Consider the following 24380-nt stretch of genomic DNA (forward strand, 5'->3'; position numbering starts at 1 on the left):
ATCACTACGCCCATATTTTGAACATAAGGGAATGTACGCAACTTCCCACGTTAGCAGTCTGATTCATTCATCTTTTTTTGTCTGTGAATTTTGCGGGAGGCCCGCTCTTTCTCTCGTCTGCTTGACGAGCAGACGAGAGATTACAAATAATATAATAACCTCAAATCAAATATTTATGAGCCCAAAATTTGTCAACAGATATAAAAAAGAAAGAAAAAAGATCTATTGCTTTATAGACAGATAATGCAAATTCAACCGATTTTTATTTCTTTTCAGTTGACACATTTAGAGCTGAATTATTAGTTCCCTCTGCGTGTTTGCCGTTTCTGCCAGTGTGGCCACAGTTTGGCTATTGGGCTTTACGTTTCATGCCAACTCCAATGTCGCGCTATTAATATTTAATATTGACCACATCAGTGATCACATGAACGCAGTCTTAGCATCACGAGGATACAGTATGGAGGAAATCTTGCCGTGTCCATTACTCCATTTCCCATGTAGGACAGTGGAGGATATGTTCATTCAAAGGACAGAATCCCCTCAGCAATCAATTAAGCTCTGATCCAAATTATCGTATATCTGCGGATTCCCACATCATCTTTTTACCTCTGCAAAGGTGAGTGAGCAATTGTTCAGTGGAAAGGGCTTATATAATATCCTTGCCATAATAATATTATTAGCCTTTGGTCGTGAGGATAAACTTTGTAAATTAACGGATTATTCTCATTACACGTCAGAGTAGGCCATTTAGTATTTACTTTATTAACGCTCAGCGTGAGGGTCTCGCTTGCGCTGATCTACAAGTTGTCAAGTGGGTGCGTCCCGCCGCGTTGTAAGCTTGTAGATCTGTCCATTTTGAAGCGTGATGACGTTTATGGTCCGACGTTAGAGTTCCCGGTTGCCTTTTATGGTGTTAAATGGGGCGTGGATGATCTACACAGGAGCGTGCTCATGACTGTCAGGCAAAAATTACTTACAGCCGCGATACACATAAATAAAGGCATTTCCCATGTAGATAACACAGCGTTTGGTGAATCGCACGTGAGATTGTGCTTTTTGAAAATACGCATCCCTTTAGTCACTTTATTGCACTATTTACGAACAGCTTAGTGAATAAGGCCCATTGTGTTTCATGTCTGTCTATATACGTACATATACATATATATATATATACATATATATACACATACATATATATACACATACATATATATACACATATATACATCATACACGCACCTGGTGTATGATTAAGCGGCTGGCCATGCACAGGCGTGTCTTTGGACTAAAGTGATTGGTTATCATCAGCCTTAGCCCCGCCTCTGGGAAGCTGTACCGGAGGGGAACGCTGTCAATCATCTGGTCAGCAGACAAACTTGAACCAGTGTAGGGTTGGCTGGCCGTCCCTAACCACACACACACACACACACACACACACACACACACACACACACACACACACACACACACACACACACACACACACACACACACACACACACACACACACACACACACACACACACACACACACACACACACACACACACACACACACACACACACACACACAGTGACAATAACGGGAAATACACAATTAATTAAACTTACTTTTCAGGATTTTTTTTTTTTTTTAAACAGCAAAAGTAGCAGATCTACAAGCTCAAAACGCATTGGTTCGCGCCCACGTTTGGAGCTTGTGGATCTGCTATTTTCGATGCTTTTGTGTGACGCTTGTAGTATGATCACGTACGGCATTCACTTACGATTAAAAAAAGAAAGTAGATAAGAAGGTTTCTGCCCGACAGCAACGATATCTGACTCGTAGCCTGAGATCCTCAGGCTAAACACTGCTGGTCATTCCAAAGGGTCAGTTAAATGCAATTAACACACAGGAAAGACAGAACAAAAACAGCATAACTACAGAGGAGCAGGGTCACAGACAGTTCTACATAGTGGCCAGAAGAGGGCAGCAGCACACCATGGCTTGGTGAAGAGAACTGAGGAATGACAATGGCCTGAAATGCAGTGGTTCTCAAAATGAGGTCCAGGGACCCTCAGTGTTCCCTGAGGGGGTTCCAAATGGACCTTTACAGGTCTGTAACTCTGAGAGGGTAAAATGGGGATCCATGCAATTAAACTGTTTGAGAGCCGCTGGCCTAATGCCTTCCTCACATTATGACACAAACCATGCAAAAAGCAAAGGACAAGGACCTCCAATCTACTGCTTTAAGGGCTTTATAAGTATGTTCATAAAACATACTCATAATGCATTACAATCTGCTAATAACACTGCATAATCATCAGTGGTGGGAAAAGTATTCACATTCTTACTTAAGTAAAAGTATCAATACTGCGATGTAGAAATACTCTGTTACAAGAAAAGGTCTGTAATTCAAAATGTACTTGAGTAAAAGTACAAAAGTATTGGTAGTAAAATGTACTTAAAATACCAAAAGTAAAAGTACTCATTATTCAGAATGTCCCTTTTCAAATGCATACATTGTATACAAATCTTTTGAAAATAGCATTGTGAGCTTGTAGATCGGCTATTTTCAAATGGCCTAAATGTAAATATAGGGCTGAAGTGGTTAAAGTATGTGTTGTAATAATAATCCAAATCTAGTAAGTAACTAGTAACTAAAGTAACTAAATAATTGTAGTGGAGTAAAAGTATAATATTTGCCTCTGAGATGTAGTGGAGTAGAAGTAAAAGTACTGAAACTTTTACATACTCAAGTAAAGTAAAAAATTGTACTTAACTCTTTGACTGCCAGAGTATTTTCATAAAGTACTCCCCCAGTGCCAGCAATTTTCGTGTTTTTTTATTTTTATATTTTGAATTTTTCTCATGAAAATAATTTAAGGGCACATAATATAAAGACCCAGCACAAATCCGCCACTAGAGAGCAGCACATGACTGCTTGATCAGGTCGTTGAGTCTCTCTCACCCTTCTTGATAGATTAGACAGGGAAAAACATGAAAACGGATGTGACGTCCTCCCAGATTGTTTTGATCGCCAAAATTACGATGTGATACACGACGGCGATGACTGATCGTCACCCAGACCATAGATTATAGAAGAGAAACTGTCCGTTTGTCCGTCATACCGTGTGAAAGACCGTTTATTTACCTATTTTGGACGAAAATGACTGGGGAAAAGAATCAAAAACCGGAAACGGAATCCAGGTCATGAAACCGGATGCAGATGTCCGTGAAGTAAGTGGAACTCGAGAATAACATTGAATATTAAGCAGCATAGCGCAATCAGAGATTAAACAATGAACGCGCGTCCAGCGCGTCGAACGCGTCGACGGCCAACTGGACAAAGTAGCACTCGACGCGTTATCGCGTCGTCCGCAGTCAAAGAGTTAAGTACAGTACTTGAGTAGATGTATTTAGTTACTTTCCACCGCTGATAATCATCAGTTATAAGCACTCATAAATACTCATAATGCTCAATCAACAACGTGGACACTGTTCAAAGTATTAAGGCGATAGAAAATAGTTTAAGAAGTGGAGAAGTGGCCTCCTGTTATATTCGGTTCTTCAAGCTATCTATAGCAGAAATCATAACACATTATAAAGCATTTCATAATGACTTATTAAGGTCAAGTACCATAATAAGGGCTTGTTATTGAATTTGGCATTTCCAAAGCAATACACTATATTGGCAAATCTGCATATGTATTCATAATTTGTTTTGACAATCAAACTGACAGATAACTGTATAATCCACTTAGGTAGAAATAGTTTGTTCAGCAGTAGAGCAAAGGTCAATTCAGGTTAATTAACAAAAGTTTATTTTGCTGTCATGGCAACTTTACCTTACTGTTTCTCAACTTAGGGTCCGGGGACCACCATGGGGTCCAAATGGACCCTTACAGGTCTGTAACTCTGAGAGTGTACATCTGGAACCAAATGGACCCTTACAGGTCTATAAACTCTGAGAGTGTACATATGGAACCAAATGGACCCTTACAGGTCTGTAACTCTGAGAGTGTACAAATGGAACCAAATGGACCCTTACAGGTCTGTAACTCTGAGAGTGTACAAATGGAACCAAATGGACCCTTACAGGTCTGTAACTCTGAGAGTGTACAAATGGAACCAAATGGACCCTTACAGGTCTGTAACTCTGAGAGTGTATACATGGAACCAAATGGATCCGTTATGGGTCCATTTGGTTCCATTTGTACACTCTCAGAGAGATTACAGTGTAGATTGGGAGTACCAGAGAGAGGAAAATAGATGGGGTTCCGTCCGTGGTCTATAATGCATATCAAACTGGGGGGTCCTTGACATGAAATGAATTACTGACTGACTTACCTGGTGGTAGGAGGGGTTTGCTGGGGTCATCGCCCTGGTAACAGTCTCCATAGCGATCATTGTTGCCCTCCTCCAGTGGGTTGAAGGCAGCGTTGCCATTGGCTATTATTGTCTTTTTCCTCTGTCCTCCTGATAGGTGGAGCTGTATGCTGCTGTTAAATCTGACACGCGCACACGCACGCACGCGTACACACACACACACACACACACACACACACACACACACACACACACACACACACACACACACACACACACACACACACACACACACACACACACACACACACACACAGTTGGTAAAGCAACACAAAAATGCGTGCACACAAAGATAAAGACAGAATCTCCTTGCTTTCCAATCATGCAATAGCTAATACAATTAATTGATAGAATCACTTAGTTATATACATAACATTTCCTGTGTGACCCCTCCCAGCGACACTGCTGTGTGACACGGCAAAAAAAAACATCAGCTATATGGTGTTTGTGTGTGTCTGAGGCTCAGACATGAGTTGCAGTAAAAAGAAATGTAAAGAGAATATTTAATTTGCATTTATTAATGATTCAATATTTTGCAATTACCCATCAAAACATTCTTTATTGTCTCCGCCAGGCCGAAAGGCATGGCGAGAGAGTATGTTTTGTTTGTATTTGTATTTATTTCCTTTCTGACAATATATTGGTCAAAACATCGGCAATCAGTGGTCTAGGACTCTGCAAAAGAAAATTTTGCAGGACATGGTCATTATTGAAAATCAACGCGTGTTGCGATACATATGGTATCGTGGCCTCTGTATCGTGATACGTATATATATGGTGAGGTTGTAGGCAATACCCAGAAACCTCTTCATCTCCATATTCTAACTTTTTGTGTTTTTTCGTAAATTAACACCGTACTTGATCACACTACAGTACAGCGTTTCACAAAAGCATCAGAAGCAGCAGATCTACAAGCTTGTAGATCTGCTGCTTTTGATGCTTTTGAATTTGAATCCGGAAGAGTAACGGTTTTGGACGTATGAGGTTTCCAGCGGACAGAGACGACATGCACTTATGAAGAAGTCACAGTATGAGCCATCAACACGTTGTGTTATGGAACACAAAGTAACACCCTGCTCCTTAACCCATTAAGACCGGGAACGCATCCGTGTGTCATTTTAAGATTTATTTCTGCCATTCAAAAATAGCAGATCTACAAGCTCTATGAGCTTTTAGATCTGCTATTTTTAGAAAAATCGTGAACATTTGTGCAAATCATTGAATATATATATTTTTTAAAGCGAACATTTGTAGCTCAAATCTTTGCTTCTGGGGGGTCCCTGGAACAAAATATTTTGAGATGGGGGTCCGCGGCCAAATACATACATTTTTTGGGGGTCCTTGACATGAAAAAGTTTGAGAACCACTGATAATTTTTTCAAAAAACTATTAGGATTTAGAAGATATTTGTAGAATCCCCAGAAGCAAAGATTTGAGTTACAAATGTTCGCGTTAAAAATATATATATATTCAAAGATTTGCAAAAAAAAATCATGAATTGTCAAAAAATAGCAGATCTACAAGCTCATAGCACATTTTTGAATAGCCAAAGAAATCTGGTTGCGTTCCCGGTCTTAATGGATTAATTAGTTGACTCACTGGGGGTTCCATAAGTATCATTTATTCTTCCCCAAACTTTGGAGACTCTCCTCTTTCACACTGTCACCTAGAAACTTGATTCAAGCTTTAAAAAAATGCTTTCTTTGAGAATCGTGGGCTTCTATACAATTTCTTTCTATACTTATAATCATTTAACTTTGACCTCTTCATTGATAATAAAATAAATGATAAAAATTATATATGTATTCAAATCTTTTATACTTCATATTTAAATGTAAAGAAATCTATTTCACATGGAGCATCCTGGGTCAGATGTCCAGACAAGAGATGAAGCCCACAATAAGTTTGTCCAGGAATACTACCTGTCTAGTTTGTCACTTTGTTCTTAAACAAAATGTCTCAGTTTGTGTGCATTTGTGCGTGCCTGTGTGCGTGCATGCGCGCGTGTGCCTATGTGTGCGTGTGTGTGTGTGTGCGTACGCACACGTCTCACTTCATAATTAGGATATATCCAGCATACATCAGCACCAGCAGCAGACTCTCCCACCTGGATGACAAAAACATAAATTCTTGGTGTTAGCGCGGCGTCTCCCAGCGCTGCTGTGTCCTACTTCTGTCACAGTGAGGGGCTTTGAAGACAGGTATACTGGGGTCCGGATGAATAGGAACACACTCATCATGACATAGGGGGCTGTGCAGAGCTTGGATACCGAAGGCAACGGAAAAATATGCCCGGTGTCGACAATTTGTTTATTACATACCCATAGCTTTATGCCTGAGTTGTACTTTTGGTTGTGTGGTGCATGGTGCCACTGACCGGAACTAGCAGATCTACAAGCTCGCAACGTGTTGTGCCTCAACGCGTTGTGAGCTTGTGTATCTGCTTTATTCCGATGTCGTGTGACACCCGTGCGCAACTAAGGTATAACTCAGGCTTTGCACAAAGACAATGAGGAAATAGCATTTGAGCGCGGGCTCATTGAGAAGTGAGCGCACTCATGTTCTCTTCACTTTCTTTCTTTCTCCCACTTTTTTGTGATTCTAACTACTCCCACATACTTTGAGCTAGAAACTCCGCATAAACTTTACAATGTTCCCGTTGTCCTGCGGATGTATTCACATTCTTTGATACTTTTTTGAAATATGTAACATCTTCTTTTTCTTTACATTCTTTGTAATGGGAGTCTGGGAAAACAAGACAGGAGGTCTGAGAACGGTGTATAGCTCCCACGTGTGTGTTAGACTTCATGAGGCCAGTCAGTCAGTGATGTCAGCACTATGAGGTATCTATGACACCGCAAGGGTTCAGCCAATCTGACAACCTTTCACTTCCATTACATCATTTAGGTCACACTGCCTAACATTCATGTTAGTAGTCTTTTTGTCTGCCTATATGGTCTGAAAATGAAGAGTCATCTAGTCAATAACCCTCCCCCTATTCTCACGGATTGGATCCACCCATCTATCACCTGCTCTCACTCACTCCTCATCTGTGGCCTGCTCTTATACAACCCATTCAACACGGGAACGCATCTGTGTCATTTGAAGATTTCTTTGGCTATTCAAAAATAGCAGATCTACAAGCTCATAGCGCGGCACTCGGTGCCGCGCTATGAGCTTGTAGATCTGCTATTTTTGAAAAATCGTGAAAATTTGTGCAAATCTTTGAATATATTTTTTAAAGCGAACATTTGTCAAATATTTTGTTCCACGGACACCCCAGAAGCAAAGATTTGAGTTAAAAATGTTCGTTTTGAAAGATATATACATTCAAAGATTTGCACACATTTTCAAGATTGAAAAAAAATAAATAGCAGATCTACAGGCTCGTAGCGCCACACTCGGTGCCGCGCTATCTCTATGAGCTTGTATATCTGCTATTTTTGAATAGCTGTGTTAAAATGTCAAAATGTTAAAATGACACGGATGCGTTCGCCGGTCTTAATGAGATAAGCTGCCTGTCCCTTCAGTTCTTGTTTGTCAGCAACAACTAACACAAGAGCCCAGATCTGGCCTGGAGTCTCAGACAAGCCTTGGTTATGCATGGAGGAAAGATCACTGTTGTTCTCACATATACTCTCATTTGCTGCATTTGACTGGTTATTGTGATGAATGGTACAGCTAACGGTTTGCCTTGAAACTGTATGGAGGATTGTGTGTAATGTGCAGTGCGCATAATTTACTTATTGTAGTGTTCAGGGAAAATGCAGTAATCACTAAACCTATAGAGAATATTCAGTGTTACTTGATGTATTGTCATGCTTAGTACTCTTCATGTGTGTAGGCCTGCCCATTCCCACTCCCAATTGTTCGTTGTTGAATGCGATGTTGTTTAAACTGTTGCAGTTGTGTATTTCTGTTCAATTTAGAAAAAGAATGTGGAGCCTCATCTCTTAAATGTGTGCACAGTGGCTTAAACGGAACCATAAGCTGTCCATATATTCTTGCAGATGTACCATGGTGGTGTCAACGTCCACATGTGAACCAATACTAGAACTGTGATTCCCAGAATTCAGTTAAAAACTCAACCATGGATATACCGCTCCAAAACTAATGAGACGCGCGCACGCACGCACACACACGCACACGCACACGCACACACACACACACAGAGAGAGAGAGATAAATCACTCACCACTCGATCAGTCCATCATATATAATCTGAGAGGAACAGGAAATAAAATCAATTATTTCTCATTCACACACCTTTTTCTTGAATGTAATGGAGAAAGCCTCACTATGTTCAAATTAAATTTAAATGTATCAAGATTCAATTTAAAAGCAGGCCGGCTATATTGGCTCAATGGTTAAATGTCAGCAGGAAACCAAGTTCAAATCCAGGGTAGTATAGAGGAAAGTTACATACAGTAGTGCTGCTTTAATGGACAGGTGACATTACTGTACATTCTCAGGTATTATACGAAGCAAAACAGATTAACAGTGAATTAGTCATTAATTCAGATGAAGTTTGGGGTCCGTGGCCAAATACTTATCATTTTGGGGGTCCTTGACATGAAAAAGGTTTGAGAAGCACTGATGTAAATGAAGTGGATTAGATGAGTTGTATACTCACAGCAATGAGAGCCAGCACAGACAGCGTGTAGCAGAGTGAGTCACGGAACACAGAATACTTTGTCAGGTGGACAACCTGAACACATGAAGACACAGATGAAACACAGCACACTTTGTCAGGGGGACAACCTGAACACATGAAGACACAGATGAAACACAGCACGCTTTGTCAGGTGGACAACCTGAACACATGAAGACACAGATGAAACACAGCACACTTTGTCAGGGGGACAACCTGAACACATGAAGACACAGATGAAACACAGCACACTTTGTCAGGGGGACAACCTGAACACATGAAGACAACGATGAAGCATCCATACTTTGTCAGGGTTAAGGTTACCAACTGTCCCTTGAAATAAGAATTCATCCCTTAACTGTAAACAAAGACGTGTCCCTTATTGAACTGATAAGGGACACACTTTGTTCCTAATTATTTGGGAATCAATCAATGACACAAATCTTATAGGACACAGTTTAACCACTTAAGATTAAGAATGATGAAAAAAATAGCCCCTCAAAAAACTAAAAACATATTGAAAATGTTTTGCACAAAAGAGGTAAGCCACATGGATAAGTGTTGATTAGAATTTCCTCAGCTAGAAGATAATCCAATGAGAGAATGCATAAGAATGATTCAGATCATAGGTTTCTCTCTCCCCAGTCGCCACCTATAGGCGGTTCTAGTACCTTCTATTATAGGGGTCCCTGGCACTAAGTCTTTTCAAATGGATGGTCTAGCCTGCGAACAACATTGCTTTTTCCAACAACCGCGGACTACTTTTTTGCGCCGATAAAGTATAGTTTTGGACTGCGGACGGAGGAGGAGCGCAGTCTCAAGCAAACTTGAGCCACGAGAAGCACCACCGAGCAAGTTGTCGTGCTGAACGTTGTGAAGTTCGCTTGAGCCTACTCAGCCCCGTCCAAGTTATGTACCGATAGGCACATGATCGTCAATTATTGACCCCCCCCTCCAGGCAATGCCAGCGCCGAGCATTATTTTCCACCACAGAGTACTGTCCTCCTGGCCCCGCGCCCCCCCCGCTAATGCGAAGCAATAGTTAAACGCCGGTCGCGTCTGGCCTGGCCTAATACGTTTCAATTTGGGAGTCCTTGACATGCACATGTTTGAGAAGCACTGTTCTTCTAGAGGATAAAGGATACAGGATACAGCCTAGTAGCAGGATTAAGATCAGGATCCGTATGAAATACAAAAAGACAAAAGGTATACTGAACATCCAACAGGTTGAAAAGAAGCTCAAAGCTCCTGTAATCCACCTGTGTGACAGCTCGGTGAATTAACATGAGCTGGGAGATCAGTTCAACCTGTTCACAGCTGTCTGACATGCAGATTTAAAAGCACACCTCAAGGGCTGTGTCCACTAGGACAATGTTTCCCAAACAATTGTTTTTGGTGTGTGTGTGTGTGTGTGTGTGTGTGTGTGTGTGTGTGTGTGTGTCTGTGTCTGTGTCTGTGTCTGTGTCTGTGTCTGTGTCTGTCTGTGTGTGTCTGTGTCTGTGTCTGTCTGTCTGTGTGTGTGTGCGCGTGCCTGCGTGCCTGCGTGCGTGCGTGCGTTTTCATGTTTCCTACAAAAAAAACCATAATAATAATTATATAATAATAATAATAAAATACAACAACCAGCTCCTTACGGGTCCCTTTGGTTGCATTTGTACATTCTTCTGAGTTTAATTAACTAAGGACTTGAGTGTGTTAAATTGACAATTGTATGTTGCTGTGGATAAAGGTGAGTGTAGCCTTGGCGTAAGCATGGTTCTGGTTATAATAACAAATATAATATATATTTATTTTTGCTATTTTGGAATTGGAATCCTGATTTCTTTTTGGGTATTTTTGACTTGGAATCCTGAAAAGTAACATTTTTATTTAATTTCAAATGCATTTAGTTATAACTTTATGGACTTAAATACAAATACATTGGATATAAAAAAAGTAATTAAACTAATAATATATACTGAAGTAATTAAAGCGGGTCATGATTGCATGTTTGGAATTGTAACGGCTGAAATAAATATTTATTATTTATTATATATAGTATTTCGATATTAACCTGCGGGCCGCATTAAGTGAAGGTGAGCCAGTTGCCCATGTATGGCCTACACTGTGGCTGAATAATTGAATTATTGCATGTCAGTCCCCAGCAAATCTCTCGCAGAATCTGTCAGCACTCTGCTGTCAGCACTCTGCTGCCTTATAACGTTGTTAGTAGGAATAAACACAGAAGATTGGATTAAGAAAGGGGAGGAGCCAAACCCGAGTTCCTGTTTAACACAAACAAAGGAGGTTGTGGCCCCAGAGCCAAAGACAATGAAAAGACAGACAACTCTTTTTTTTTTTTTTTTATCGAATGGGCTCCCAGATTGGTCACCAGCTGATACGCCTGAGGAAGGGGCTGCAGACTGACTAGGCCTGTGGCCCCTGGAGGAATTGGGGCCCCTGGAGGAAGTGGCCCCAGACTGACTCAGCCAGACTGACTAACAAACCTACTATAGAACCCTGGGGGACCCCAGTTAACTAAGTATATACCGTATGGTTTAAAGCAGCGGTTCCGGTAGGAGACACAAAGAGTGTACTTTGTGTCTCCCACCGGAACCCACTGCACGTCATGCGACAAAAGCAAAAACATGTCCATGAATCCAAGTCTCCATGGGGTGACTAATGGATAAAAACTGGGGTGAACTATCCCTTTATGTGGTTAAGATGTTAACACACCATGTGATCGACACACTTTGCGCTCAGGTACCAAAACGCTCGCACGCACGCACGCACGCACGCACACACACTCACCTGGCCAGCGAATAGACCACACACTCCAATAATGCAGAGGATGTTGAAGACCGCTGATCCCACGATTGTTCCGACCCCAACATCACCACGAGTTATAAACACACCTAAATCACACACACACACACACACACACACACACACACACACACACACACACACACACACACACACACACACACACACACACACACACACGGCTATGAATATATGATTATACAACAGGTAGTTCCGACCAAGCAATCTGATTGGTTGAAATAGCTTTCTAGCCGTGCTTCAAACCAGCATCATATCACGGGCCTAATCACATTAAATAAATCAGTCCGCACCTGATTAGACCATATATGACACAGCTGTGCTGTGAAGTCACGCTGTGACTGTCCCACGGTAGGAAAACAAACAGACAGTACCCACCGCCGCCACCGGGCGGAGAACAAACAGCTACGCAAGATGGACTATGTTGTTAATTTTGACTTATTTGGTGGACTTACTGTTGATCAATGGTTAGAAGAGAGCACACTAAATCGCCTAAAATCCTATAATAAAAGGAATAACTGGAAAAAAGTGTGCTTTATTTCAATGGTAACATCCATACTGTATAAATATCCTCCTGTGTTAAAGTAAAATTACTCCCATTTCGTTAACAGTCCAGTGTATGTTATACTTTATCGTACGAAGGTATCGCACGGCAAAAATAGCCGATCTACAAGTTCACAAGGCATCGCCATCTTGACGCGTTGTGAGCTTGTAGATCAGTTATTTTGGCCACGTAACACGATCGTACGACGGAGCATATAGCCTACTGGAATCAGCTGTGTTGATGAGACGAGAGTCAGAGAGACAGAGTGCTGCGCTGCCACAGGGACTATTTTGTCTCAGTCAAATAAACTCTTCTCTTTACAGGGAAACGGATAAGCGAATTTTTTTTATTATGAATTGCCCCACAATATCAATACATTTGGATGTGTTTTGTTGGTAACTGTTGTATAATCGCAATATTACACTCGAGGGTGTGCTTTACCTTACATTATTAGCACTTCTGTGATCGCGGCGGAACTCGGCTGCGCCTCGTTCCTGACCGCATCACAGGCGTGCTAATAATGACGGTAAAGCACACCCTCTCGTGTAATATTGCTTAATTATAACACACCTAGGAGACATATTAATCACAACAGGGTGTGATTTCCTGGGGGGAATGGGAGGTAAACCCCATATGTTGATATGGGAAACATATAGACATGTTTGATAATTAGTTATGTTTGATGATATCACAATTTAACCCATTAAGACCTGGAACTGTGTCATTTTTAGATTTGAGCTAAAAAGCATTATTTCACACTTTGGGCTATTCAAAAATAGCAGATATACAAGCTCATAGCGCGGCACCGAGTGCCGCGCTATGAGCTTGTAGATCTGCTATTTTTGAAAAATCTTGAAAATGGGTGCAAGTCTTTGAATATATATATTTTTAAAGCGAACATTTTTAACTCAAATCTTTGCTTCTGGGGGGTCCCTGGAACAAGATATTTTGATGGGGGTCCGCAGCCAAATACATATAATTTTGGGGGTCCTTGACATGAAAAAGATTGAGCACCACTGATATAGAAACATACGTTTTTCAGAAAACTGTTGGGATTTAGGAGACATGTAGAATCGGCTTCAGGTCTCAATGGGTTAACAGATTCCTGAAATAAACTTAAAATAAACCTGCACCACATAAACCCTGGAGTCCCATAATGTGGGCGTATTTAAAACATGCGTCAATATCTGTCAGAATGTGTCTGTGTCTTTTTTACGCGTTTATTTTTAGATCTGCAAAAATAGCAGATCTACAAGTTCAACGCCATGTTATGCATCATGCTTTTAAACCATTAAGACCGGGAAAGTGTATGTGTCATTTTAATATTTCTTTGGCTATTAAAAAAATAGCAGATATACAAGCTCCTAGATCTGCTATTTTCAAAAAATCATGACATTTTTAGCAAATCTTTGAATATATATATATATATTTTTTTAAGCGATTTTTTTAACTCATCTCTTTGCTTCTGGGGGGTCCCTGGAACAACATATTTTGAGATTGTGGTCCCACGACCAAATACATATAATTTTGGGGGTCCTTGACATGAAAAAAGTTGACCACTGATATAGCAACATAGGTTTTTTTCAAAAAAAACTGTTAGGATTTAGAATTTGTAGAATCCCCCAAAAGCAAAAGATTTGAGTTAAAATGTTTAAAACTTAATATATATTCAAAGATTTGCCAAAAGAAAAATCAAGATTTAAAGAAAAAAAGCAGATCTACAAGCTCATAGCTATTTTTGAATACTTAAAGAAATCTAAAATGACACAGACTCTTTCCTGGTCTTAATGGATTAAAACCCGAATTGAAAGAGCTGGAGGCAGATCCTATGAACTGTGGATGTTTTTATTTGCTAGATAATTGAAATTCTATCTGCTATGTTTTAATTCTGTTCTTTTATTTATCTCTAATGTTATTGCATTGCTTTGCCTGCTGTGTCCCAGGGCACCATCTCAATGGGATTTTACTCCTGGTTAAATAAAGGTAAACAAATAAATATGTTGTGTTGAAATCACCTGTGTGTGTGTGTGTGTGTGTGTGTGTGTGTGTGTGTGTGTGTGTGTGTGTGTGTGTGTGTGTGTGTGTGTGTGTGTGTGTGTGTGTGTGTGTGTGTGTGGCGCTGTCATTCTAATGGGTTTGAGCACACAGTAGACCAATAAACAAACGTTAACATAGTTTGCAAAGGGCAAGAGTTATAGGCCAAAACATAAAGTGGGCTGTTGTAGCGCCACCATGAGGCGGATTCAAACAGTTTGGAGGTTCTTCCTTGGCCTAGTCGGAATGTGCATGCAAAGTTTCACGCAATTGGACGCTGAATTCATGATTTGGGGTATTTCGCGTGCATGGCCTAAACTCTTAATCCAGCATGCATTGCATACAAAAGGGGAAAAAGTATATTCCTCACCCAACCTTTAAGTCAGGAGGACACAGGTTCCTTTGTCCTGTTGTTTCTGAATTGCTTCAGATCCCAAACCGTCAGAAACTTTCTTTCGACCAAACTTCCTTTCTTCCTCCTCACAAAGTGGTTTAACAAGCTCTGATGCTGGTTTAGTATTGGCTTACAAGAGTCTCTTTGACAAACCACCTCCAAACATTATTTTACCTAAAATGTAACCCCCGGCCGCCTCACTTCCTGTACTTTTAAAGCTGTTCCTGGTACCTCACTTCCTGTGGAACTTTCCACAGTGATCAGTTCCTGGAACTTTTGCTACATGTGCTGCTTTTGCCCCACAGCTCCCCCTATGAGTGAACCATGTCAACAGAAAATTAATTATAATGGCCATCATCAACTGTACACAACATTTAGGTGTTAAATATTAAAAAAAGAATTAACCAGTATATTCCCTTGTTATCACCAAGTATGTTCTGTTTCTTGTGTATTTTTCTCTTTCAATACTCATCATACCTAGCCTGGTAAACCATCCCCCCTCCGGAAGTCTCAGAGTCCACAAACTTCTTTTTTGTGGCACGGAATTTACTTTTAAGATATTTTTCAGATAGTAGTTTTAGTCATCTGAAAAAAACTAAAATGTATTTTGGCAGTGCCTTGATGGCGTCCTAATGGCGGATTTTACACTTGGTTGCATGCTGAAAATAGCCGATCTACAAGCTCACAACGCGACACGTTGTGATCTTGTAGATCTGCTATTTTCACACCGGAGCGCAACCAAACACAAAATGAATAGTCTTAGTTCTTACTGGATCTCTTCTCCACTAGTCCCTCTCTAACATTTTAGTCTAGGTTTTAGTTGTTGATGAAATTGTCAATATATTTTGTCTTAGTTTTAGTCGTCGTAGCTTAGTTTTTATTTAGTTTTTGTCAGTGAAAAAAGGTAGTTGACGATCATTTTTCGTCATAGTTTTAGTCGACAAAATCAACACTGGTCTGAGACTGTACACATTATACACTCTTTATGTTATGGGGTACTTGAAATAAAAATAAAAATAAAGTTTGAGAACCACTGCTCTAACTCTGTGTGCTCGCACAAAGTCGAGAGCGTTTAGTTTCCAAGTATCCCTCCAAGGCCGTCAATGTTGTGTGGAATTGATATTGATTGCAGGTATAATCACATTTTATCTTTGAGACGGAGCAAATACTATCCGCCAAAAATGGCTTTAATGTCATCGCTGCACAGTCTGGCCTCTGGAGATTTGGACTTATTATGTTCCTATTAACTCATTAAGACCGGGAACGCATCTGTGATTTTCGCTATAAACATTATTTCATACTTTGGCTATTGAATCATAGCTTGTATATTAGCTTGTAGATCTGTTATTTTTGAAAAAAAATCTTGAAAATGTGTTGAGATGGAGGGTCCGCAGACAAATACATATAATTTTGGGGGTCCTTGACATGAAAAAAGTTTGAGAACCACTGATATTATAGCAACATAATAAAAAATAAAAACTGTTCGTATTTAGAAGACGTTCGTAGAATCGCCAGAAGCAAAGATTTTAGTTAAAAATGTTCGCTTCAAAAATATATATATATTCAAAGATGTGCACAAATTTTCAAGATCTTTAAAAAAGCGAGGCACTCTGTGCCGCGCTACAAGCTTGTAGATCTGCTATTTTTCAATAGCCCAAAGTATAAAATAATGACAAAAAAAATCTAAAATGACACCGTATGCGTATTGAATGGGTTAACAGACACACACAACTTCCTGCCAGAACCTTTGAGGTCTGCAGCATCTGTGAACCTTCTTTTTCTTTTTTTTACCACTTACACTATCCTATCTTCAGTCTGTCGCTTCCTATTCTATTTCAACTCCTCTTTAAGTGACTATTCCTGAAATACATTCTTTATTGATTTGAGATTTTAAAAAAATGTCATTTTGCCCCCCAGAATATCCTTTGTTATACTATACTGCCGTTTGAGCAGTGCCACACAAAAAATTGCCGATCTACAAGCTAACTGTGCGTGTGCGTCGTGAGCTTGTAGATGGGCTATTTTTCTTTTTCTTTTTGCATTGTGAGCTTGAAGATCTGCTATTTTTGAACAGTATATATATAGTATATAAGTATAAGATGGGGTTAAAGTGGTAATACTGATGTTGACGCTATATCAACTCATTTTGATGGGGACCCCCTGGAACCCCCTCAAGGACCCCTGGGGGTCCCCCGGACCCCACTTTGAGAACCACTGTTCTGCAGAGTCAAGTATAACTGCCTTCCAAAGTGTGCGTGCCCTGGGTAGGCAACCCGGCCTGGTGGAGACCTGCTCTCAGAGGAGCGCACCTTTTCTAGTTTCTAGTTTTTTTGTTGTTGGGAAATATTTCACTTTTATTTTGTAATGGAATAATAATATAAATGGATTTCATCCCACGATTTTGTAACCCTTTTTCACCCGGTGCCAATTATCTAAGTGATCCTGGGCGCTACACTCCCCCCACCAGCCTAGGGAGCCCGGAGACGAGCTCATGCCTCCTTCAATGCATGAGAGCCAACTGACCGAATTCTTATCACCTGACAGGGGGGAGTTTCCCCGGTAGGACGTAGCGCATGCAAGGAACACGTTATTCCAACCAGTTCCTTTCCCCTTTCGATTGACCAAGACATGGCCACTATGCAGACATATCTTTGTCACTTTGTTGTTTACTGTACATTACCCTTTTTTATGCTGTTTCATTATGAAAAAAATCTGTTTTTCTCTAACACAATGTACAGAATATGATTTAGATGGCATGATGTTTAGACTGATGATGTGTTGATTGTTTAACTGGTATCCTATAGTTTGAAATGTACAGTAGGCCTATGTTATTTAAATAGCATGTTTAGACACATGCTAGGTTCATTGTTTACCTGGTATATAGTCTCTTTGAGGCGCTACCACTATTCTCTCTGCATTATGGGATTATGTAGTGTTTTTATTGTTTATTGATACGGTTCATGCTTCCTGTGCTTAATCCAATCTCTCGCTTGTAAGTCGCTCTGGATACGAGCGTCTGCTAAATGCCTGAATAGAAATTGTAAATATGAGTTAAACAATTTACAACACCCTTAACCCATTAAGGCCGGGAACGCATCGGTGTCATTTTTAGATTACGTTGGCTATTCATAAATTGCAGATATATAAGGTCAAGTACTGTACTTAAGTTAAAAAAAATGGTATTTGTACTTTACTTGAGTATTTCCAATTTCCAATACTTTTACTTCTACTCTACTACATTTCAGAGGCAAATATTGTACTTTTACTCCACTACAAATATTTGAAATCTTTAGTTACTAGTTACTTTTCAGATATAAATTATGATATTATAAAACATACATTAACCACTTTAGCCCTATTTTATTCCTAGGCTATTAGAAAATAGCCGATCTACAAGCTCATACATAGCTTTGCTATTTTCAAATATTTTAGTACTTTTACTTTTTGTACTTTAAGTACATTTTGATGCCAATGCTTTTGTACTTTTACTCAAGTAAATTCTGAATTCTGGACTTTTACTTGTAACTGAGTATTTTTATATTGCCGTATTGGTACTTTTACTTAAGTAAAACATTTGAGTACTTTTTCCACCACTGACTTTGAGGTTGTAAAGCGCGTGGCGTGGCTTAACTCCAGCTCTCTGACATGGCTCTGAGCGGTGACAGCACCGTGCAGCAGCAACAACACGTGGTCTTGTGTTTTTCAAAGCCTGCCATGTGATCAGTGGTGGAAAAAGTATACTCACATGTTTTACTTAAGTAAAAGTATCAATACTGCAATATAGAAATACTCTGTAAGTAAAAAGTAAAAGTCCGGAATTCAAAATGTACTCATTTTGCAGAATGTCCAGTTTCAAGTTTTCAAATGTATAAACATCTTTAGAAAATAGCCGATCTACAAGCTCACAATGCGTCGCGATGCGACGCATTGTGAGCTTGTAGATCGGCTATTTTCAAATGGCCGAAATGCATAGAAGGCTGAAGTGGTTAATGTATGTTTTGTAATAATAATCAAAATCTACAAAGTAACTTTTCAAATAATTGTAGCGGTAAAAGTATAATATTTGCCTCTGAGCTGTAGTGGAGTAGAAGTAAAAGTACTGCAAATTGGAAATACTCCAGTAAAATAAAATGAAATACCTCAAGATTGTACTTAAGTACAGTACTTGAGTAAATGTACTTACACTGGTCTTGTGTTTTTCAAAGCCTGCCATGTGATCACAGTCTTACAGAGACACGAGTCAGGCGGATAACCTTTACAGTAAGAATAAAACACCCCTGGATGTCTCCATGACGGAACTCTGTATCCTGTCAGCCATGTACACATTGTCTTCCTCCATCCCCCCCCCCCCCCCCCATGGTACAGTATAGTAACTCTCTCATTCTCTCTCTTACACTCACAAATCCTCAGCATTAATTTTAAAGGGATAGTTCACCCCAAAAAAAAAATAATAATCTATTGATTAGTCACCCCATGGAGACTTGAATTCATGGACATTTTCATGTGTTCGTCGCATTCCTAAGCCAATCATTTGATGACCAGCTGACCGGTATAGGCAGCGGTTCCGGTAGGAGACACAAAGGAGACTCTTTGTGTCCGCTACCGGAACCGCTGCCGGTCATCAAATTACAAAAAAATATCCATGAATTCAAGTCTCCAAAAAGTCATTTTGGGGGTGAACTATCCCTTTAACCCATTAAGACCTGGAACGCATCTGTGTCACTTTAGATTTCTTTGGCTATTCAAAAATAGCTATATATATATAGATATACAATATAATGTATATAAATAGCTAGATATACAAGCTCATAGCGCGGCACCAAGTGCCGCGCTATGAGCTTGTTAGTCTGGGAGGCATTGCGTCGGAGCTTGGACAGCAGGGTCGCGGCCACTGCGTTGTGATTCAAATCAACAGCCAATGAAGAAAAGGGGGCGGGATCCACATGCAGTGGGTGTTGCATCTAAATAGGATCAACGGGAAGCAATTTCTCCTTGAGAAATTGCGGCCGCCATTGTTGTGTACTGCTGTTTGACTCTCGTCTGACTTTTTAGACGAGTTGCACAGCTCTCAGACCGGTAAGAGGCGTGTCCGCTCAGATTCTGAGCGTAAGCTACATCCCGCCCACAAATACCAGGGCTCTGGCCCAGAAGTTCCTCGCCAGAGCTGGCGAAAACCTCTGGCAACTCAGATTATGAGCTTGTAGATCTGCTATTTTTGAAAAATCTTGAAAAAAATGAGCATGAGGATTTAGAAAACATGTTTAAGAATCGCCTCATGTCTTAAAGGTAGGGTAAGTGATATTTTTGGGTTAAAACAAAAAGTATTTTGTTAAAAGGTTAAAGCACTACATTCTGATAGTAATCATTGCTATAGAGTGTTTGTTCAGTAACAGGAGTCTCCCCGTCTCTCCAGCTCTTTAATAAACAGAAAATAAATTTTCCGGTAGGTGTCAAAATCCCAGCCAATCAGGAGAAAGTACCCATTTTTAAGCTTCATTTTTATAGTGTTCCAGTTCAAATTTTGCATGCTCATTTCTTAGTGTCATCACTTCCAATTTCACTTGTTTAATCTATATCCTGATTGAGTTCTCTATCCTGATTGGATAAAATTGGAAATTAAACTGAAACTGAAACGAAAATGCATTTTCTGTTTTATAAAGAGCTGGAGAGACAAGGAGACTCCTTTTACTGAACAAACACTCTATAGCAATGAGTACTATCAGAATATAGAGCTATTTAACACTTATTTTAACCAAAGAAAATCACTTACCCTACCTTTAATGGGTTAGTTAACTCAGTGTACAAATGGAACCAAATGGACCCGTAAAGCAGTGGTTCTCAAAGTTTATTTATTCCAAGGACCCCCAAATTGATATATATATATATATATATGGCCGCGGACCACCGTCTGGAAGGTTTTGTGTCAGGGAACCCCAGAAGAGAAGATTTATGTAAAACTTTACTTACTTTTTGATATTTGTGGACCCCTTGGAACCCCCTCAGGTACCCCTGGGGGGTCCCCCGGACCCCACTTTGAAAACTATTGGGTGTAAATGTCTCAATAGAAGAGCAAGGAGACCAACTACAACCACCACAGTTGTGTTAGCTGTATTGCATTAACATACTCTACCACAGGGGTCTTCAACGTTTTCAGGCCAAGGAGCCCCTAGCTGAGAGAGAGATGAAGCAGGGACCCCCTCCTCTATATTGTATAAAATTGTGTTGCAGATTCAACTTTCTTTTTTTTTTTAACTTGGTCTGCTCTTTTTTTTCCAAAAATAATTCTCCTCAGAAATGGGATGCAAGAGGTTAATGTGAAAAAAAAATCATATCACGCAAAGATTTGGCTGTAGTAACTCTGAGGACCCCCTAGGGGTCCCGGACCCCCTGTTGAAGACCCCTGCTCTACCATACAGAATGGTCAAAATGAAATGTTATTCACAACACAAACGGTGATGGATTGCAGCTCTAATTTCCCCCTGCCTCTCTGCACTGGCCTCTTTACGGCCGTCTACAAATGTGTTGTTGTTCATATTAATATTAATATTCTTTCTGAAAAACGCAGCTTTAAAAAGGTCACCATCCGTCTCAAAGTGCTCGTCCCAGTTTTCAGTGGAATTGATGCTCCAGCAGAAGAACTTCACTTCACTATACAGTCAGATCAATACACAGAACTTTCTGCCCCCAAAAAAATCATAATTATGTCCAAAACTGCTACAATTCAGGATTCTAACGCAAAAGTAGCTGATTGACAAGCTCAAAACGTGTCGCTTTGCGCCGCGCATCGAGCTTGCGGAGCATGATCAAGTAGGCCAAGAGATCAAGTGGGACAAAAAAAGTTAGAATAATAAAAGGTTTCTGCCCGGCAGCAACATTATAAAGCTGTCTATAGGGCTGAAACTACACATTTATTATTCTATCGACGACTTTCTTGATTAACTGAATAATGGAGAGACACTTTTTCTTCTTATTTCAACAAATCAATATGAAAAAGAAATCACATCGATAGGCGAAATAAGCCACTAAATCGAATGGTCCGATTAACCACTTAAGCCCTATTTTATACTTTGTCACAGAATTTTCTTTTCAACCCGAAATTAAACAAACGATGTGAAGACGAGTCTCTCTTCTTTCCACCGGAATAAATACTTTGTAACCACGATCGTCTGTTCTTTAGTTATCGGCAGTTGAATATAGCTCGTTTGAATCAAAAACGCAATCTGAGAAAATAAATCCGAGATAAATGTATTTTTTAAATCTGATCCCAGTCCTTGGCAGTCAAAGTGTTAAGGGGGTCCCTGACAAATAGGGGTCCTTGACATGAAAATGGCATTCAGGTAGAGCGGAGCACTCATGGGTATCCATGGTTACGTAGGTAAACACACACTCATGGGTATCCATGGTTACATAGGTAACACACAACATGATGGATGAGAGGACAGGCTGGATGAATTGCATGATGGGACAGAATGACTAAGGGTCACACTGGGCCAAGACGCATGACACGCCTGTTTACACAAGAACACACACACGCACATGCACACGCACACACAAACATGCACGGGCACACACACAAAGTAACAGGCTTAAGAAAAAAATGGGGGGGAAAAGAAAATAGAGACTAGGAGAAATAATCAGTTTTACTACATTTTTGTGCGTGTGTGTGTGTGTATGTATGCGTGTGCGTGTGTGTGTGTGCGTGTGTGTGTGTGTGTGTGTGTGTATGTGTGACTGTGTGTGTGTGTGTGTGTGTGTGTGTGTGTGTGTGTGTGTGTGTGTGTGTGTGCGCGTGCGTGCGTGTGTGTACCTATAACAGATGCAAACAGTTCAGGTGCAGAGCTCCCAGCAGCCATGAATGTTGCTCCAGCTACGTCCTCACTGAGGTCTAGTTTCTACACACACACACACACACACACACACACACACACACACACACACACACACACACACACACACACACACACACACACACACACACACACACAGAGTTACAGAACTGTACGACTTTGAGTATTTATATAAATTGCATATAGTATTATTATTATTATTATTACCTCACAGATCTTCTCCAGCGACACAACAAAGTAGTCATCACAGATGATGGCCAGGGCTAGGAACATGTAGAGAGCCTATTATACACAGAGAATGCATTTCAGTCAGATAACTCACAAATAGCTTGAAACCAATATTTTATTTATAGAATGTAAATACTAAAGTGTGAATATTATATTGTATCTTGGTGTTCAGGCTCTGCTACAGTTTTCTCCCTGCAACTATTAAAGGAGCATTTCACCCCTGGAAGAACTTACAGTCACTCAATGTTAATAATATTTGTAGTAGATAACAGTAGCAAAATTTGAAATTTGCACCCTATGGCCAGAAAAATATAGAAGTCTGTGTGTTTGACTGGGGTTTGACTGGACTGCTGCATTACTACAATGACCATAATGCCTTGGGGCACTGCCCTTCCTTGTGGGGAGGGGAGGCTGCGTGGGGGTGTGGTCTACATTGTAATCAGGAAATAAGGTGAGATAAAGAGACTATGAGTCAAATGACTCATAGTCTCTGAGGATATGGATAAAAATCTAAAAATACAGATAAAACACAAAAAACACACCCGGATCATGTTTATGGGCCTAGATAAAAACGGGTCGCATCGCGACGCATTGTGAGCTTGTAGATCTGCTATTTTCAAAATATACGAGCGCTTCTGCAAGCGCATTTTCGGGACTCCCGAACATCTTTTCATGGACAGTGAGGTGTACAAACTTACACTAGCTTGTCCTATGGTATGGAGTTATGTCATAGAGAGTTATGAAGACTACAACCTGGCTGGGTTAAGGATATAAACCAGACGCTCCAATCTCTTATTAACGTGGCGGCACGGGATCACTGCAGCCCGCCCGAGTCTGACTGCTTTATTTTAGTGTAACTTGAACGCGCACTGCTCGGTATGGGGTAAATAAATTAATATGCAAACGTATTCCATTCATGTAGGCTACAAGACTACGTGACAAAGATTGTACCGCTACGGATTACATGAAAGACACAGTTGGGCGTGTGTGTGTGTGTGTGTGTGTGTGTGTGTGTGTGTGTGTGTGTGTGTGTGTGTGTGTGTGTGTGTGTGTGTGTGTGTGTGTGTGTGTGTGTGTGTGTGTGTGTGTGTGTGTGTGTGTGTGTGTGTGAGAGAGAGAGAGAGAGAGAGAGAGAGAGAGAGAGAGAGAGAGAGAGGCGTGTGCGTGTGCGCGTGTGTGACTTGACAGGCAGCGAGACATTTGTAACTCCAATCTTTGCTTCTGGGGGTCCCTTGAACTAAATATTTTGAGATGGACAAAATAAATGACGCTCGGTTTCAGCCGTGACATTTATCAAGGCTGGGACCAAATGTACGCTCGGATCGGCTGTGTAGGATTCGTTAATAAATGTGACTTCGACGTTGGCGTACGGCCGAATATATGGAAAAATATACGCCGGTTTATACGCTCCGTTGATAAATGAGGGCCATGGGGTCTAAGAGGAGTTTGCCTCCCACTCCCATGTTCCAAAAGTCATCCAAAATTTAAGA

At 40.4% G+C, this 24380-nt stretch overlaps 1 protein-coding gene across 2 annotated transcripts in view; it reads right to left on the minus strand.

The window, feature by feature from the left end:
* The window catches only part of LOC308074542 (sodium/potassium/calcium exchanger 4-like), a gene marked incomplete at its 3' end in the record, with an annotated part of 47256 nt that overhangs the window by 10029 nt on the left and 12847 nt on the right, over positions 1 to 24380 (minus strand). For both annotated transcript variants that reach the window (XM_080414025.1, XM_080414024.1), the window contains exons 4-11: positions 22870 to 22944; positions 22623 to 22707; positions 11811 to 11914; positions 9003 to 9077; positions 8565 to 8590; positions 6423 to 6476; positions 4331 to 4491; positions 1240 to 1406 (exon numbers count right to left, since the gene is read on the minus strand). In XM_080414025.1, the coding sequence (XP_080270151.1) occupies positions 1240 to 1406; positions 4331 to 4491; positions 6423 to 6476; positions 8565 to 8590; positions 9003 to 9077; positions 11811 to 11914; positions 22623 to 22707; positions 22870 to 22944 (747 nt within the window). The remainder of the gene's footprint in view (positions 1 to 1239; positions 1407 to 4330; positions 4492 to 6422; positions 6477 to 8564; positions 8591 to 9002; positions 9078 to 11810; positions 11915 to 22622; positions 22708 to 22869; positions 22945 to 24380) is intronic.

The sequence above is a fragment of the Gymnoscopelus braueri genome (genome assembly GCF_963280865.1).
Source record: "Gymnoscopelus braueri genome assembly, chromosome: 19".
Taxonomy (NCBI): domain Eukaryota; kingdom Metazoa; phylum Chordata; class Actinopteri; order Myctophiformes; family Myctophidae; genus Gymnoscopelus; species Gymnoscopelus braueri.